The 16,628-nt window shown below is 44.6% G+C and overlaps 2 protein-coding genes across 3 annotated transcripts in view; one reads left to right on the top strand and one right to left on the bottom strand.

The window, feature by feature from the left end:
• The window catches only part of LOC310636521 (uncharacterized protein), a 194,046-nt gene that overhangs the window by 53,478 nt on the left and 123,940 nt on the right, over nt 1-16,628 (top strand). The window lies entirely within an intron of this gene.
• On the bottom strand, nt 1,850-7,116 carry LOC310636519 (uncharacterized protein). Of its 2 annotated transcripts, XR_014491731.1 has the most exons (3): nt 6,918-7,116; nt 2,610-4,383; nt 1,850-2,237 (listed from the first exon to the last, which is right to left on the bottom strand). XR_014491731.1 is itself a non-coding variant. In XM_083356437.1 (2 exons), the coding sequence occupies exon 2, from the start codon at nt 4,301-4,303 to the stop codon at nt 2,885-2,887; it is 1,419 nt and encodes a 472-aa protein (XP_083212563.1). In that variant the 5' UTR covers nt 4,304-4,383; nt 6,918-7,116; the 3' UTR covers nt 1,850-2,884. The 2 variants fall into 2 exon arrangements, 1 of the variants encoding a protein (XP_083212563.1); XM_083356437.1 differs by having other exon boundaries at nt 1,850-4,383.

Genomic DNA, 16,628 nt, shown 5'->3' with positions numbered 1-16,628 from the left:
CTCCCGGATTAGATAGGTGGACTTGATTGGGACTAGATTTATTTATCTATGGTTAAAACCACAACTGTACACACACACAGTTGCCTTAATTGCACACAGAAAAGCCTCACGTTAACTGAATGTTGGGTCACATGAAACACAACGGGGGTATCAATGTACAGTTTACACTACATTGAATATTGCACCCTATTCTCGCAAATGTCATGCTGATTCTACCAGAAACACCAAGGAGTCCAAAGGGATGAGTTTCTTCAATCACACAAGAAACCTGCTTGCTCCACAGTGCAGCTTTTATGCAGGATGCCTGTAAAACAAAACTGAACACTTGTGTGGGGATCCTGCCAAACACCCTGGACAAGAATCGAGGATCCAAGAGGCCTCAGCTCCAGAATGGATTATTTGTAGCTCAGGGTTGGTTTCCTCTATGAGTTTGGTTGTTTCCTTGCAGATGTTTCATTACCCAATTAGGGAACAGCATCATTGCTAACAATGTCACCTAGAACTGATAATGTTACCTAGTTGGGCAATGAAACGCCTGCAAGAAAACAACCAAGCTCAGAGGACAAACAAGGCTCACATGAAATGAATTTAGGGTTGTATGAAACGCGACGTGACATCAATTTGCAATTCACACTAAACTGATGACATAATTGAAAGTCGCCCTTCTTGTGACCTACGATGTACCTCCTAAGTAAGATGTCCTTCATTTAATCAGGAGTGGGTCAGGCACTGGGCCCAGAATATTCATAAACCAATAAGGATGGATACTTGGGAAACAATCTGGGTCAGAAATGTAAAATTTACACAGGCACAAACTAAGAGAAAATTTTTATAAGATGTTTTATCGATGGCATTTAGATCCTAAGAAATTGGCATGTACTCTATGTATCAAAATTATCAGCCTAAATGCTGGAGGTGTGGTTGTGATGATGCAACGTATTATCATATATGGTGGACTTGTAAAAAAGTTAAAGCTTTTTGGATTAAAATTTGGTGGAACATGCAGAAGATATTTAAGAAAAAGAAGTTTTCTCCACAATTATTTTTGCTGGGTATTATTATAGACTGTACTGCTATAGAAACTAAATTGATGTTGTATTTAATAACGGCAGCAAGACTTTTGGTAGCGCAATATTGGAAGAAGGAGGATTTGCCTACTATAGAAGAATGGACTTTAAAAGTTTTGAACCTGGCAGAAATGGCAAAAATTTCAGCATATTTGAAAGACCATTCGCAACAAAGATATATCTTGGAATGGAGAAGATGGATTGATTATATTCAGAATAAATATGGGAACAAAAAGTTTCATTTAGCATTTGAATAAGTAGTAGATTTATAAGATTTATTATTATTTAGTTACTTTTAAGGAGAGTTAAAGTTCGATAGGATTTAAAGTGTTATTATAGTTAGTTAGCATATTATAGTTTTAAGATTGTTAGGGTTAATACCCTGTATTACGCTTTGGGAAGTGGGGGGGGGAGGGAGGGGAAATTGGCTGGGGTGGGTCTTATGTTTATAATGTATTTATAAAACTTTTTAATAAAAAAGGAGTGGGTCAGGCACATATAAATAGCCACCAACAATCTGCCCTTAAGAGTAGGGGTCTATCCCAATCCACGAGGACATTTTTCCCAAAAGTTCATCCGAAATCTACACCTTTCAATTCAACCCGGGAAGTCCGAAGTGTCCAGCAAGGGAAGGTGGAGTCAAAAGAACCAAGATGGCGGCTGTTTTGAAGGGCATCACATACACAGCTAAAAAGCAGCAGGCCTTTGACTGCAGAGTGCCACAATCTGACTCCCATCTTGACATTTCTTGAACTCCCTGAAAACAGCTCTCTTGATTATTTTGAACAATAATTTTATTAAGGATTATATTCACAGATGATAGGAAGAAATCTAATACAAATATCTCTGTGTGAATATATGAAAAAGAGGATGTGATAAAAAAGAAACCCTCCCCAAAAGACAATAGGAAAAAGAAACTTTCAATCTTTATCCTCAGCCAACATATATTCAACATCAATATTTTATCGCTAAATAAGCAAACGGATGCATCCTAATTCCACCCTCCACCCACCCACCCCCATTTTCTCCTCAGCTGAATCTTCAGTTCTCCTCACTGATCCACAAACTGCTAATAAGAATTAAATCAAGGCCCGGGTGCCTTGATTTAGGACTGTAGGTAATTTATGACTGGAAATCCATTCCAAGTTGTGGCCAAAACTTTAGGACTACCTATCATCATACAAAGGGATGCGGTGGCTCAGTGGGTTAGGACGCTGAGCTTGTCGATCAGAAGGTCAGCAGTTTGGCGGGTCGAATCCCGAGTGCCGCATAACAGAGTGAGCGCCTGTTATTCGTACCAGCTTCTGCCAACCTAGCAGTTCGAAAGCACGTAAAAATGCAAGTAGAAAAATAGGGACCACTATGGTGGGAAGGTAACAGCGTTCCGTGCGCCTTTGGCGTCTAGTCATGCCGGCCACATGACCACGGAGACGTCCTCGGACAAACGCTGGCTCTTCGGCTTTGAAACGGAGATGAGCACCGGCCCCTAGAGTCGGAAACGACTAGCACGCATGTGCGGGGGAAACTTTACCTTTACTTTACCTATCATCATACATACTCCCCACACATTTATAACTCTTTTGTGTAATCACTCTGGTAAGTTACTAATGCGGCTTTGTGAGGAAAACATCCTCACACTCCCAACACTTACTCTCTTTTGCCTCATCGTGTACTCTCTCCTAGTATTTGAGGTTGCTTCACTAGAAAAAATATTATTTTTTGCGCATCAAACATTTGTAGAATTTCCCTTCTGGGACTGTGTCATGTTCCTGATAAATGTTAACATGTGACTGTTGAAAAAAGGCTACCAACATTGTTCACAACTGAGGAGATTTATCTCTGCTATGGAATCTCTGGTGCATTTTTAGCTTTGATTTATAATGAAATGTTTTTTCACACACTGCACACTTATAAGGCTGCTCTCCTGTGTGACGTCTGGTGTGCATGCAAAGTGTGGACGAATGGGCAAAACATTTCCCACACTCCAGACATTTATATGGTTTTTCTCCAGTGTGGATTCGCTGATGTATCACAAGAGTATCTTTCCGTGAAAAACATTTATCACACTCTGAGCATTTGTGATTTTTCTCTCCTGTATGGATTCGGCTGTGACTTATAAGGGAATATGAATAAGCAAATGCTCTCCCACAGTCAAAACATTTGTAGTTTTTTTCCCCTGTGTGAATTTTCACGTGACTTCTAAGGGCTGATGTGGTGCTATAAAATTTTCCACATTCATTGCATTGATGTGGCTTCTCCCCTCTGTGGGTTTTATAATGGCTCCAGAGATTCCCCTTGTGTCCAAAACATTTCCCACATTCTAGGCATCTGTACGGCTTCTCTCCTGTGTGGAACCTCTGATGGCTTCCAAGGTTTTGTTTTTGGGTAAAGCATTTTCCACACTCCTCACATCTGTATGGCTTCTCCCCTGTGTGGATTCTCTGATGAATCTGAAGATGGGCTGGCGAAATAAAACTTTTCCCACATTCCATGCATTTATAGGATAACTCCCCTTTGTGCCATTTCTGGTGTCTCTGAAGTTCATAATAATCCACAAATCGTCTCTCACATTCTGGGCATTCGTAGGGTTTTTCTCCAGTGTGACGTCTCTGATGCTGAACCAGATTTGATTTTGTGGAAAAATATTTCCCACATTCGAGGCACTTTTCATTTTTCTCCTCTCTGTGTGTTTTCTCATGGCTCCATAGACCTGAACTCCGGGTGAAACATTTTCCACACTCAAAGCATTTGTAAGATTTTATTCCCGTATGAATCCTCTCATGGGCCCAAAGACTTGCGTTCTGAGAAAAGCTCTTCCCACATTGCCAACACTTGTAAGGTTTCTCCCCTGTGTGAATTCTCGCATGGTTTCTGAGACTGGATTTTTCACGGAAAAAATTCCCACATTCCAGACACTGAAAAGCTTTCTCTGCAGTGTGGATTTTCTGATGTCTAAGAAGGTGTGACTTTCGACCAAAGGATAAGTTGCATTCCTCACATTTATAGGGTTTTTGGCTGGGGGGGCTTTTGGGATCTTTCGATTCTTTCCCAGGAAAGGATTTCTCACTCTCCAAACCTTGACTGGATCCGATTCCCACATGGACCTTCTTGTGGGTCAAAAGGATGGACCAATGAACGAAGGATTTCCCACACTCTGAGCATTCATGGGTTCTTTCTTGGTTTTCCGGAGTGCTACCTGTGTCAGACGGAGGATCCAAGAGTTTCCCAGTCTCCATGCTTTCTGGCACTTGCTGCCTTGGGATGAATTTCTCCTCTCTGTTGATAGTTGGCTTCCAGGTAAATCTTTGGTCACAATCTTTCATCCAGTGTTAGAAAGAAAAAGAAAGGAAGAATATTATTTCCTTTTGAGAAATCACAAAAGCTTAGCCTTGGAAGGCACTATGAAGGTCTTCCAGTCCCACCCTCTGCCCAGGGAAGGGTCCTCAATATACATGAGAGAAAATCTCCAGTGATGGAGGCCCCACATCTCTGTCCTCAACTTATGACCACAGTTGGGACTGGAATTTTGGTCTTTCATGGAAGCAGTGGTTAGCTGAGTGGTCATGTGACCACTTCTCTCTACAAGTATAATCCCACACTGGTTGCAATCATTCAGTAATCTTGGGGGTTCTTAAGTGGAGGGAGGCCTATGGCCTAGGCCAGGGATAGGCAGCCTTGGCTCTTTTATGATTCGTGGACTTCAACTCCTAGAATTCCTGAGCCAGCATGGCTCAGCTTGGAAACCTCTCCCTTTCCCCTCCGCATGGCTGTCTCAGGAATTCTGGGAGTTGAAGCCCACGAGTCATAAAAGAGCCAAGGTGGCCTACCCCTGGCCTAGGCAATGGTTGTGGGGGTGCCTCGGGGGGGGTTGGTCTTGGGGATCAGGCACAGGTCACCCATGAGTTGGGGGGTGCTGGAGTGGGATATTTAATTTATTAATTTAATTTATTAATATTTCTATACCGCCCTTCTCCCGAAGGACTCAGGGCGGTGTACAGGGCAAGAATAAAACACAGAGATTTACAAAAAATAAAAGATAATTAAATACATGCCCGATTAAAAATACAATTAATACATGGTAAAAACCCCAATAAAAATAGTAAAAAGACCCCACTAATCCCCCCTCAGGCCAGGCCGGCTTGCTCGAACAAGTATGTTTTCAGGTCGCGGCGAAAGAAGCAAAGATCGGGCGCCGTCCGGAGCTCAACCGGTAACTGGTTCCATAGCTCCGGGGCGCCCACAGAGAAGGATCTCCCCCTGGGGGCCACCAGAAATCTGGCCCCCCTCTAAAAGTGTGCACTGTGTCAGCCTGGCTATGCAAAAACAATCCTGATGCATAGCAATGCTGGGGTGGACGTGGGCCTTAAATAGAGGCCTGGGGGCCTCAGCCAGCTCCCACTGACCCCAGGACTGGACATCTGCCCAGTGTCGTCATTGCCACTGAGAAATGCAACTTCAAAGCCCAGACCGGAGGCCTTTGCAGCCTTGTGCCATTCTCTAAGCAGCATGTTTCATATATGTTTCCATGCAAGGTGTCCCAAAGCATCTCTAGGCTTCTCCAGGACCTCCTCAACTCGCACATGCCCTGTGCCAGTATTCACATGGCCTCTCCTGCCCACTTCAGACAACCCCAGATTCCTCACCTGAGACTTTGTCTACTTAACGACCCATGAAATTGCTTAACAACTAGGCCCACAAGAGCAGGATTATAATATTTGAGCAAAGCAGCCAAGTCGCATCTCAACGACCACTTCATTCAACGACCAAGATTCCGGTCTGAATTGTGGTAGTAAGTCCAGAATGCACTATAGGAATCAGGAAAAAAATAAGACATAACCTAAGAGAAGGAAAGAGAATTGAGGCTAGTATAACCAAGCCACCCATTTCTAATTCCTTTTCTTCCTTCCTTCCTCTGATTTTGCACTTATGAGCTCCATCCCATCACGACTACTTGATCCTGACTTCCTGGTGAAATGTTTTGTATATTTTATAAAATCCTACAAAAGAAAGAAAAATATGGATCCAGGAAACTACAGATCAATCATGCTGGCATCAATACGTGGAAAGATCCTAGAAACGATAAACAATGGATCTGCGAATGTCTAGAAACAAAGCTATTAGTAATAATAATAATAAAGTTGGAAGGGACCTTGGAGGTCATCTAGTCCAACCCCCTGCTCAGGCAGGAAACCTTATACCATTTCAGGCAAATGGCTGTCAAGTCTCTTCTTAAAAACCTCCAGTGTTGGAGCATTCACAGCTTCTGGAGGCAGGTTGTTCCACTGGTTAATTGTTCTAACTGTCAGGAAGTTTCTCCTTAGTTCTAGGTTGCTTCTCTCCTTGACTAGTTTCCATCCGTTGCTTCTTGTCCTGCTTTCAGGTGCTTTGGAGAATAGCTTGACTCCCTCTTCTTTGGGGCAGCCCCTGAGATATTGGAACACTGCTATCATGTCCCCCCTCGTCCTTCTCTTCATTAAACTAGACATACCCAATTCCAGCAACCGTTCCTTGTATGTTTTAGCCTCCAGTCCCCTAATCACCTTTGTTGCTCTGTAGAAGCCAACATGGCTTTGTCAAAAATAGATCATGGGAGGAAAAAACCTATTACTTTCTTGGACTAAGTGACAGAATTAGTAAAATGTGAGACACACAGCATCACCACCAGATGGATTCGTAATTGGCTGACCAAACGCGATCAACATATAGTCCGTAATGGAACTAAATTATGCCTTCACCCAGCACCCTGGGACCAAAATTCCAAATTCATTGCATTTTGTTTTGTCAAATAAATATTTAAAATCTATATGTTTATTCTTCAAACCAAGATCTAACCAAGATTTGTCAACTCACCTTTAAAGCTGCAGCTAAGAGGTCTCTAGGTCACTTGTTCCCGCTCTGAGTCAAGGCCAGGGATGATCCTCACTGCTGACCAGTTTGATTTCTCCTTAATCGATTGGCTCTTTGTGCAGGAAGCTGCTTCTCCAAATGGGCCATGATTTCCTAATTCTCTAGAATGGATTCCCGGCCAAAGGTTGGTGGGTCCCGATCCAAGAACGCCCCCATAATCCTCTGTGGAGCTCACGGATACATCCTCACTGGTTTCCTGCAAAGAGAAATGAAAAAGGCTCAGATGCGGAACATAATCTGTAAATGACCTGAAAGCAGGAGGAAAATATGGAATTATTTGTTGAGGATACAAAATAATGGAGACAGAATCATGATTCAAGATCTCGATGAGCTAAAATGGAAGAAACCAACAAGATCAAGTCCAACAGGGACAAAGGCAGAGTTGTGGGTAGTAAAACTCAAAGGAAGACAAAGGAAGATCAGATGGGGCAGAGCATGTGGGGAAAGGGCTGGCCTTTCCAGACAAGTGTTTCAAAAGTAGGTACAATTAGGAAAGGCAGCCTTTTGCTCATCAGCTTGTTTTTTTTAATCTGTTTACAAGACCAGCCACAAAACTTCCTTTGGAAAACATCCATCAAAAAGGGGCTGCCACATCACAGCCTCTTCTGGGCAAAACAAGGAAAATGTAAAGTTTAGAAATTCTACCCATCTTTTAAAAACAGAAGCAAAGTATAGATTAGGCTGAAAACAAAGGATTTTATTTTTTCGCCTTTTAGACAGAGCACAAAGAAAGAGGATCCCTTTTGTGAGTTAGGACAGCATGAGCTCAATTCAACTAATTTAAACTGGGTTTCTTCCGCCCCCAAACCCTCCCCTCCCCGTTGCAACGAGGCCAGTCTGAGTTGAGATCACATTACAAATCTCAACAAATCTTTTAAAGCTCCGCTCACTCCATTTGTTCAGCCGCACTTGGGGGATATCCATGCTCAGAGATCTCCTGCTCTGACGGACCACAGAGAGACCTCCTGGAGTAACTTCCCCAAAACCTTTTTCCGGAACCCCGCCGGGAGCCTCAGCCGGGAAAGGAGGGGGAAGATCCAGCCCGGGGAAGGATCCCCCTTTGCCCCCATGGATGGGAGGGAGGGATCCGCTCCCTGCAGGCGACGCCAGAGCCGAATCTCCCCAAGGAAATCCCTGCAGGACGAAGAGGGGGATCCGCAGCTACCTTTCTCCCGGCGGGGAAAAGCTCTCCTGGCGGGAGGGGCGGCCCGAAGGCCGGAGGGAGGAGAGCAGCCAGGACTGCCCGGAGCGGGATCCAGAAGCCTCTCCCGAGGGATCCAGCGCCGATCCTACCAAGGCGGAGCGGGACTCAGGAAGGGAAGCGGAAATCCAGATCGAGGCGTGGGCGGGGCTTCTGATCTCCTCCTGGGCTCCGCCTCCACCTGTGACGTGGACGGTTTCTAAATTGGAGAATAGATAAATGAGGATAAAGCTGCGTCTCGATCTGGGTCAGGGCTGCCTGGACTGAACTTGCTCCCTCCAGCTGTGCCGGAGCTCTTGGCTGAAAGGGGGGACCGATCCAAGCTCAGCCGCTCTCCCTTGATCTAGGAAGGGAAGAGATCCCCGCGGGAGGGACCAGGAACAAGGAAGCCCCCTTTGCGGGCAGAAGGAGCCGAAAGCTCACAAATGCAGAGGGTGGGTGAGTGGAGGAATCGGCAGCGTGAAACCTGGCAGGACGGCCCCTTTTTTCCTAGTTTCGGTTGACCTTCCAGGACTGGATCTTCTTCCCAAAGAGCCTTAAATCCGCAAAGGGAAAGAGACCCCATAAGACCTGAGAAGCATCAGGCGACCAGGCGCCTCTGGGGAAACCAGGTGTCGGGATCAAGGTGCTCCCACAGGGTGGGGGTGGGAAGATGCCAGGAGCCCCCTGAAGTAGCCAATAGGAGTCGGGCAGATCCCAGCTTCTGAGCACATCAGCCATTACAGTTCCTTCAGAAGAGATTCAGACCCCCTTCGCTTTTGTCACTTTCCTTAGGCTGCAGCCATCCAAGCTGACTAAGACTGAGAGAGCATTTGCAAGGAAGAATGGCAAGGAATCCCCCAATCCAGGGGATCAACCATGACTCTAACCCCGATGAGTTAGCAGCTTCAAGTCATCCCGTCCCGCAATCCAGGTACGCAAAGCTTGTCGCGTCACACCCCAAAAATCACTCGATGATGCCAAAGGTGCTTCCACAAAGCCCTGAGTGAAGGCTCTGAATACTTTTGCCAGTGTGATATTTCAGGTTTTTTCTTTTAAACAATATACAGACGTTTCTAAAATTCGATTTTCACTTTGTCGTTAGAGGACACTGAGTGTAGATTAATCAGACTGCTGCATAACAAAATTGACAAAAGTGAAGGGGGTCTGAATATATTTTTTTAAGTATGCTTTATTATTTTTTTCAACATAATCACCTTAATATTCGGTAGTGCATTTTCTGGGTTTACATTTAACAAACATTCACTAACAACCAAATTCTATAATCTATAATCCACAAAACTTTACTTGATATCCTCTTTTCCCCATAGTGTTACCAATCTTAAGTTCATACAATTCTTATTTTAATAGATAAGTATTAAAGTTTTCTAATATTTCTACAATTAATAATCACATCAATATAATATTCCTTTTCTATCTAGTCATTCTGGTTATCTCATCATATATCCTGTTTAAACTTCTTGTTTACATTTTGTTTTTACATTTAAATATTTATATATATTTTTTCTCATGTAAACCAACCCAATACTTTTACCTTTAAGGAGTAAATAAAACTAAAAAAAAAGAGAAAGAATAAGACTAAAATAAAAAATAGTATACTACTTAATATCCCTATTTCCTATAAGCTAACACATATTTATTTCCATTTTTTTTCTTTTTTACTGTAACTGAAAATGTTAGTGTTACCACTAAATGTTACCACTAAATAAGCAACCTGATGCATCCTAATTCCACCCTCACCCACCCCGATTTTCTCCTTTTTGAATCTTCAGTTCTCCTCATTGATCCACAAACGGCTAGTAAGAATTAACAAAAATGCCTGGGTGCCTTGATTTAGGATTGTAAGCAATTTATGACTGGAAATCCATTCCAAATTGTGGCCAAAACTTTAGGACTACCTGTACTCTTCAAATCATTATACATACTCCCCACACATTTATATGTTTTCTTATAAATATACACATTTCAAGTTCCCTTCGTCCAGTGCGCTCCCACAGGGAGGGTCTTCTCAGGGTGCCACCGGTAAGAGATTGCTGGCGGGTAACACCCAGGGATAGGGCCTTCTCAGTGGGGGCACCTGCCCTTTGGAACCAGCTGCCAGTGGAGCTGAGGACTGCCCCCGACCTCCACTCATTCCGCCGGGGTCTGAAGACCTGGCTCTTCGAGCTCTCTGGCCCAGGCTGAGGATTAATCTAATTTTAACTGGAGTTTTATTTATTTATGCAGGGACAAATATAATTTTTTTTTAAATTTGTTTTTAACTTTTGTATCTTGGTTTTTTAATCACCCTGTAAACCGCCCCGAGTCCTTTGGGAAAGGGCGGTATATAAATATAATAAAATAAATAAAATAAATAACTCTTGTCTGTAATCCCTCTGGCAAATAACTAATGAGACTTTGTGAGGAAAACATCCCCACACTCCCAACACTTACGCCCTTTTGCCTCATTGTGTACTCTCTCCTAGTATTTGAGGTTGCTTCACTAGAAAAAATATTTTTTCCCACATCAATCATATCTAGGTTTTCCCTGCTGGGATTGTGTCATGTTCCTGGTAAACGTTAAGATGTGACTGTTGAAAAAAATTGTTCACAACTCAGGAGATTTATCTCTGCTATGGACTTTCTGGCACATTTTTAGCTTTGATTTACAATGAAATTTTTTCTCGCACTCTGCACTTCTAAGGCTGCTCTCCTGTATGACTTCTGGTGTGCCTGCGAAGTGTGGAAGAATGGACAAAACATTTTCCACACTCCAGACATTTATATGGTTTTTCTCCAGTGTGGATTCGCTGATGCATTACAAGATTATCTTTCCTTGAAAAACATTTATCACACTCTGAGCATTTGTGAGGTTTTTCTCCTGTATGGATTCGGCTATGATTTATAAGGTGAGATGAATGAGCAAAATTTCTCCCACAGTCTAAACATTTGAAGTTTTTTTCCCCAGTGTGAATTTTCAGATGGCCTTTAAGGGATGATGCAGTGCTATAAAATCTTCCACATTCATTGCATTGATGTGGCTTCTCCCCCGTGTGGGTTTTATGATGTGCCCAAAGGCCTCCCTTGTGTCCAAAACATTTTCCACATTCAACGCATTTGTACGGCTTCTCTCCCGTGTGGAACCTCTGATGGCATCCAAGGTGTTGTTTTTGAGAAAAGCATTTCCCACACTCCCCACATTTGAATGGCTTCTCCCCTGTGTGGATTCTCTGATGAATCTGAAGATGGGCTGGCGAAATAAAACTTTTTCCACATTCCATACATTTATAGGGTAGCTCTCCTTTGTGCCATTTCTGGTGTGTCTGAAGTTGACAAGAAAACATAAATCGTCTCTCACATTCTGGGCATTCAAAGGGTTTTTCTCCAGTGTGAAGTCTCTGATGTTGCACCAGAATTGATTTTGTGGAAAAATATTTTCCACATTCGAGACACTTTTCATTTTTCTCTCCTGTGTGTGTTTTCGCATGACTCCGAAGTGATGAACTCTGGGTGAAATCTTTTCCACACTCAAAGCATTTGTAAGGTTTTATTCCCGCATGAATCTTCTCATGGGACGAAAGATTTGAGTTGTGAGAAAAGCTCTTCCCACATTGCCAACACTCATAAGGTTTCTCCCCTGTGTGAATTCTCTGATGAATCTGAAGATGGGCTGACGAAATAAAATTTTTCCCACACTCCCCACATTTATAGGGTAGCTTTCCTTTGTGCCATTTCTGGTGTGTCTGAAGTTCAGAAGAACATCTAAATCGTCTCTCACATTCTGGGCATTCAAAGGGTTTTTCTCCAGTGTGAAGTCTCTGATGGTGCACCAGATAATATTTTGTGGAAAAATATTTCCCACATTGGAGGCACTTTTCGTTTTTCTCCCCTCTGTGTGTTTTCGCATGTCTCTGAAGTGATGAGCTCAGGGTGAAATCTTTTCCACACTCAAAGCATTTGTAAGGTTTTATTCCTGCATGAATCTTCTCATGGGACCAAAGACTTGAGTTCCGAGAAAACCTCTTCCCACATTGCCAACACTTGTAAGGTTTCTCCCCTGTGTGAATTCTCTCGTGGATTTTGAGGCTGGCTTTTTTACAGAAAAATTTACCACATTTCAGACACTGATAAGGTTTCTCTGCAGTGTGGATTTTCTGATGTCTAAGAAGTTGTGACTTTTGAGCAAAGTATATGTCACATTCTATACATTTATAGGGACTTTGGCTGGGGTGGCTTCTGAGATCTTTGGTGTCTGTTCCAGAGAAGGATTTCTCACCCTCCAATCCTTGACTGGATCCGCTTCCCACATGCACCCTCCTGTGGGTCAAAAAGAGGGACCTGCGAGCAAAGGATTTCCCACACTCTGAGCATTCATGGCTTCTTTTGTGGTTTTCCGGAGTGCTGTTTGAGTCTGACTGGGGATCCAAGAGTTTCCCAGGCTCCATCCTGTATTTCTGTTGACGGTTAGCTTGTAGATAAACCTTTGGAAACGATATTTTATTTCTGTGAAAAAAATAGAAATGAAGAATAATATTTCCTTTTGAGAAAAGTAGAGAATCACAGGCTACTCATCTTGAAAGGGACCACGAAGGTCTTCCAGTCTGACCCTCTACAGTACACCCCAGATGAAATCTCCACTGATTTTGTCCCCCCACATCTCTCAGATGCAACCTCTTCTGCTCTTCACTGTCTCTACCTTTTCCTCCTTGGCTCTTGTCCTACAACAAAGTGAAATAGAAGCTCCAAAGTTAGAGGTACTCCTCAATTTATGAATACAATTGGGGCTGCAATCTCGGTTGTTCAGTGAAGCAGTAGTCAAGTGGGAGGTCACGCGGCCACTTCACTCCCCAAACATAATTCCAGAATCCTGGTTGGGGTCATTAAATGATCTTGAGTGTTCTTAAGTGGAGGGAGCCCCGGCCAATGGCTGTGGGAGTTTCTCAGGGCTGGGGAGGGCCTGGAGATGAGGCACAGGCCACCCATGAATTGGGAGGCTATTGAAGTGGGATTCAAAGGTGCAGCCATTCCTGGAAGGCTGACCGCCCAGGCTCGGGCCTGCGAAGCAGCACTGATTGACAACAATCCTGGAGCTGGGCCTTAAATGGAAGCCTGGGGCCTTCAGCAGATTCAGCCAGCTCCCACTGACTCCAGACCTGGACCTCAGCCCAGCCACTACCCTGTCACTGAGAAATGGCGGCCTAATCCCTAGACTGGAGGCCTTTGCAACCTTGGGCCATTCTCCAAGCCATCTGTTCCATACTGTTGCTAAGCAACGTGTCCCAAAGCATCTCCGAGCTTCTCCAGGACCCCCGCAAGTCGAATGTGGCCTCTGCCAGGACTCACAGGGCCTCTCCTGCCCACTTCAGACAACCCTTATCTAGAACTTTGTCTACTTGCGAAGTAGCTTAACAACCATGAAAATGAATCCAGGATGGCAGTCTTGAGCAAAGCAGTCACAGGATATCTGACTTAATGACCGCTTTTCTCAGAGGCTGAGATTCCAGACTGAACTTTGGTCATAATATAAGGAGTACCTAGAGCAGAGGTAGGCAACCTTGGCTCTTTTATGACTCGTGGACTTCAACTCCCAGAATTCCTGAGCCAGCCATGCTGAGGGGAAAGGGAGAGGTTTCCAAGCTGAGCCAAGGTTTGCTGCGCGGATTCCTCCCCCCACACCCACCGAGTTGATTGTCGAATCCGGGGCTTGATAGCGGCCTTGCCCTGCTTGCGTTTGGCCAGCGCCGTGAGCAGCCGCCGCCCGTCCCACTTTTTGCAAGTACTGTTATGCCACCGCTGTAGGCTTCCGGCAGTGGGAGGCTCCGGGACAAGCTTTGGCGCGTCTTCCCTGTGCTGCGCTGTGTCTGTGGGGGTTGCCTTGGGAAAGGTGGAAGCGCAGCTGTGGTCCGGGACAGTGAACCGCTCCGAGCCCTCTTTGGCTGGCTTTGTGCCTCCGTCCCCCAAGAGCAGCTGATTGTGATTTGCTGCCGTGTGCTTCCCCAAGTGTGCCTCAGCCCTGGATCTCCCCCCACCTGGGACTCCGTCTGCGTCTGCAGAAGGCAGCGGGGTGAAGGGCGCTTTGGCGTGTCTTCCATCCATCCCGTGTGAAGGGCGCCTTCCTGCCCTGGGGTCCACAGCAGCATTGTTGGCATGCATAGATCAAATGCGAGGTGTTTCTGTTGCTGGAATAAAGCTTATTAAATGAGCTAGCAACCTCCAAGTATCTTTGATAGATCTTCCCTAACTTTTGTCGGGTGCTTCATAAAGAGTTAAGTGGGCATCAGGTTTCTTGGTAAAAATGGAGAAGGAAGGAAGGAAGGAAGGAAGGAAGGAAGGAAGGGAGGGAGGGAGGGACAATGGGAGGGAGGGAGGGACAATGGGAGGGAGGGAAGGAGGAAATCACAGAGGGAAGGAAGAAAGGAAGGAAAGAATGAAGGAAGGGACAATGGGAGAGAGGGAGAGAAATAGAGGGAAAGAAAGGGAGAGAGAGAGAAATAGAGCGAGGGAGGGAGAGAGAAAAAGGGAGAGAAAGAGGGAGAAGGAAGAGAGAGAGAGAGAAGGAGAGAAAGAATCGGAGGAAAAGAGAGAAATAGAAGGAGACAGAAAAAGAGAGGGAGAGAGAGAGAGGGAGAGATTAAATTAGTAACTGCTAAGCTTGTAAGCCGCCCTGAGTCTTCGGAGAAGGGCGGGATATAAATGGAATTAAAATAAAAAAATAATAAAAAAATAACATGGTGGTTAAGTGCTTGTCAGAAGGTTGCAAAAGGCGATCACATGACCCTGGAACACTATGACCACCATAAATATGAATTGGTTGCCAAGCATCTGAATGTAAAACGCATGACCCTGGGGATGCTGCAACGGTCATAGGTGTGAAGAATGGTCATAAGTTACTTTTTTCAGTGCCGTCGTAACTTTGAACAGTCACTAAGCAAACTCTTTTTTCTTTTTTCTGGTCAAGTTTTTGACACCTTGCTGGGTGACTGGTGGTACTCGGACATTGCCTTGTCCTAAAAGTGGTACAATGGGTGAAAAGGTTGAAAAGCCCTGATCCAGAAGGAATCCCCCCACATTAAGGCACTGCATAAGGAAAAGAAGAGGCACCATGGACTGGTGCCGTGGAGAGAGGTTATTCCGTGGCCCGGAGGGGTATGGTTGTGCGTGCTTCTTGCATCCAGCAGACAGGGCTGGCTTGTTTGTGCGGCCCAGTTTCTGGCATTCTGTGGCCTGTGCCAGCCCAGAGACCGGGGGGCTGAGAAACCCTGGGGTAGGAGTAGGCAACCTTGGCTCTTTTGTGACTCGTGGACTTCAACTCCCAGGATTCCTGAGCCAGCCATGCTGAGGGGAAAGGGAGAGGTTTCCAAGCTGAGGCACGCTGGCTCAGGAATTCTAGGAGTTGAAGTCCACGAGTCATAAAAGAGCCAAGGTGGCCTACCCCTGCCCTAGGCCGCTTTATGACTCGTGGACTTCAACTCCCAGAATTCCTGAGCCAGCCACGCTGAAGGGAAAGGGAGAGATTTCCAAGCTGAGCCATGCTGGCTCAGGAATTCTGGGAGTTGAAGTCCACGAGTCATAAAAGAGCCAAGGTGGCCTACCCCTGCCCTGGGGTAAGTAACCCATTTCTTATTCCCTTTTCTTTTTCTGATTTTTACATCATGATGGCTTGACCCTCACTTTTTTGCCACCCATTTTACAGATTTTATAAAATACTACAAAAAGCGGGAAAATGGATATGGAAAATTATAGACCAATCAGCCTGACATCAATACTTGGGAAGATCCTGGAAAATATTAATCAAGCAAGGAATCTGTGTACATTTAGAAACCAGCAAAGCAATTACCAGAAACCAAGACGGGTTTGTCAAAAGCAGATCACACCAGACAAAACGTACTGTATTCTCTGACAAAGTGACCAAAACAGTGAACAGTGTAACTCTGTAGACCTAATTTACCTTGACTTCAGAAAGGCATGTGACAAAGTAGGCCAAAAACCACTTGTTCATAAGGTAAAAAAATGTTGCATAGACAGCGTCACTAGATGGATTCAGAACTCGCTGACCAACAACATTCAACACGTAGTCCTTAACAGAATTATGTTATGCCTTTATCAAGCACCTTGGGAGCAAAACCCAATTTTTCTACATTGCTCTTTTCTCAAATAAACATTTAAAAAATATATGATTATTCTCCAAATCAGGAGTTAACCAACATTACCTTCCTCACCATTATAGTTGCAGCTAAGAGGTATCTGGGTCACCTGTTCCCTATCTGAGTCCAGGCCAGGGATGACCCTCACTGCTGTCCAGTTTGATTTCTCCTTAATCGATTGGCCCTTTGTGCAGGAAGCTGCTTCTCCAACTGGGCCACGATTTACTAATTCTCTGGAATGGATTTCTGGCCAAAGGTTGGTTGGGTCCCGATCCAAGAACGCCCCCCTACTCGTCTGTGGAGCTCACGGCCACATCCTCACTGGTTTTC

This window comes from Vipera ursinii (assembly GCF_947247035.1).
Source record: "Vipera ursinii genome assembly, chromosome: 2".
Lineage (NCBI taxonomy): Eukaryota > Metazoa > Chordata > Lepidosauria > Squamata > Viperidae > Vipera > Vipera ursinii.
This window is presented reverse-complemented; position numbering and strand designations above follow the sequence as displayed.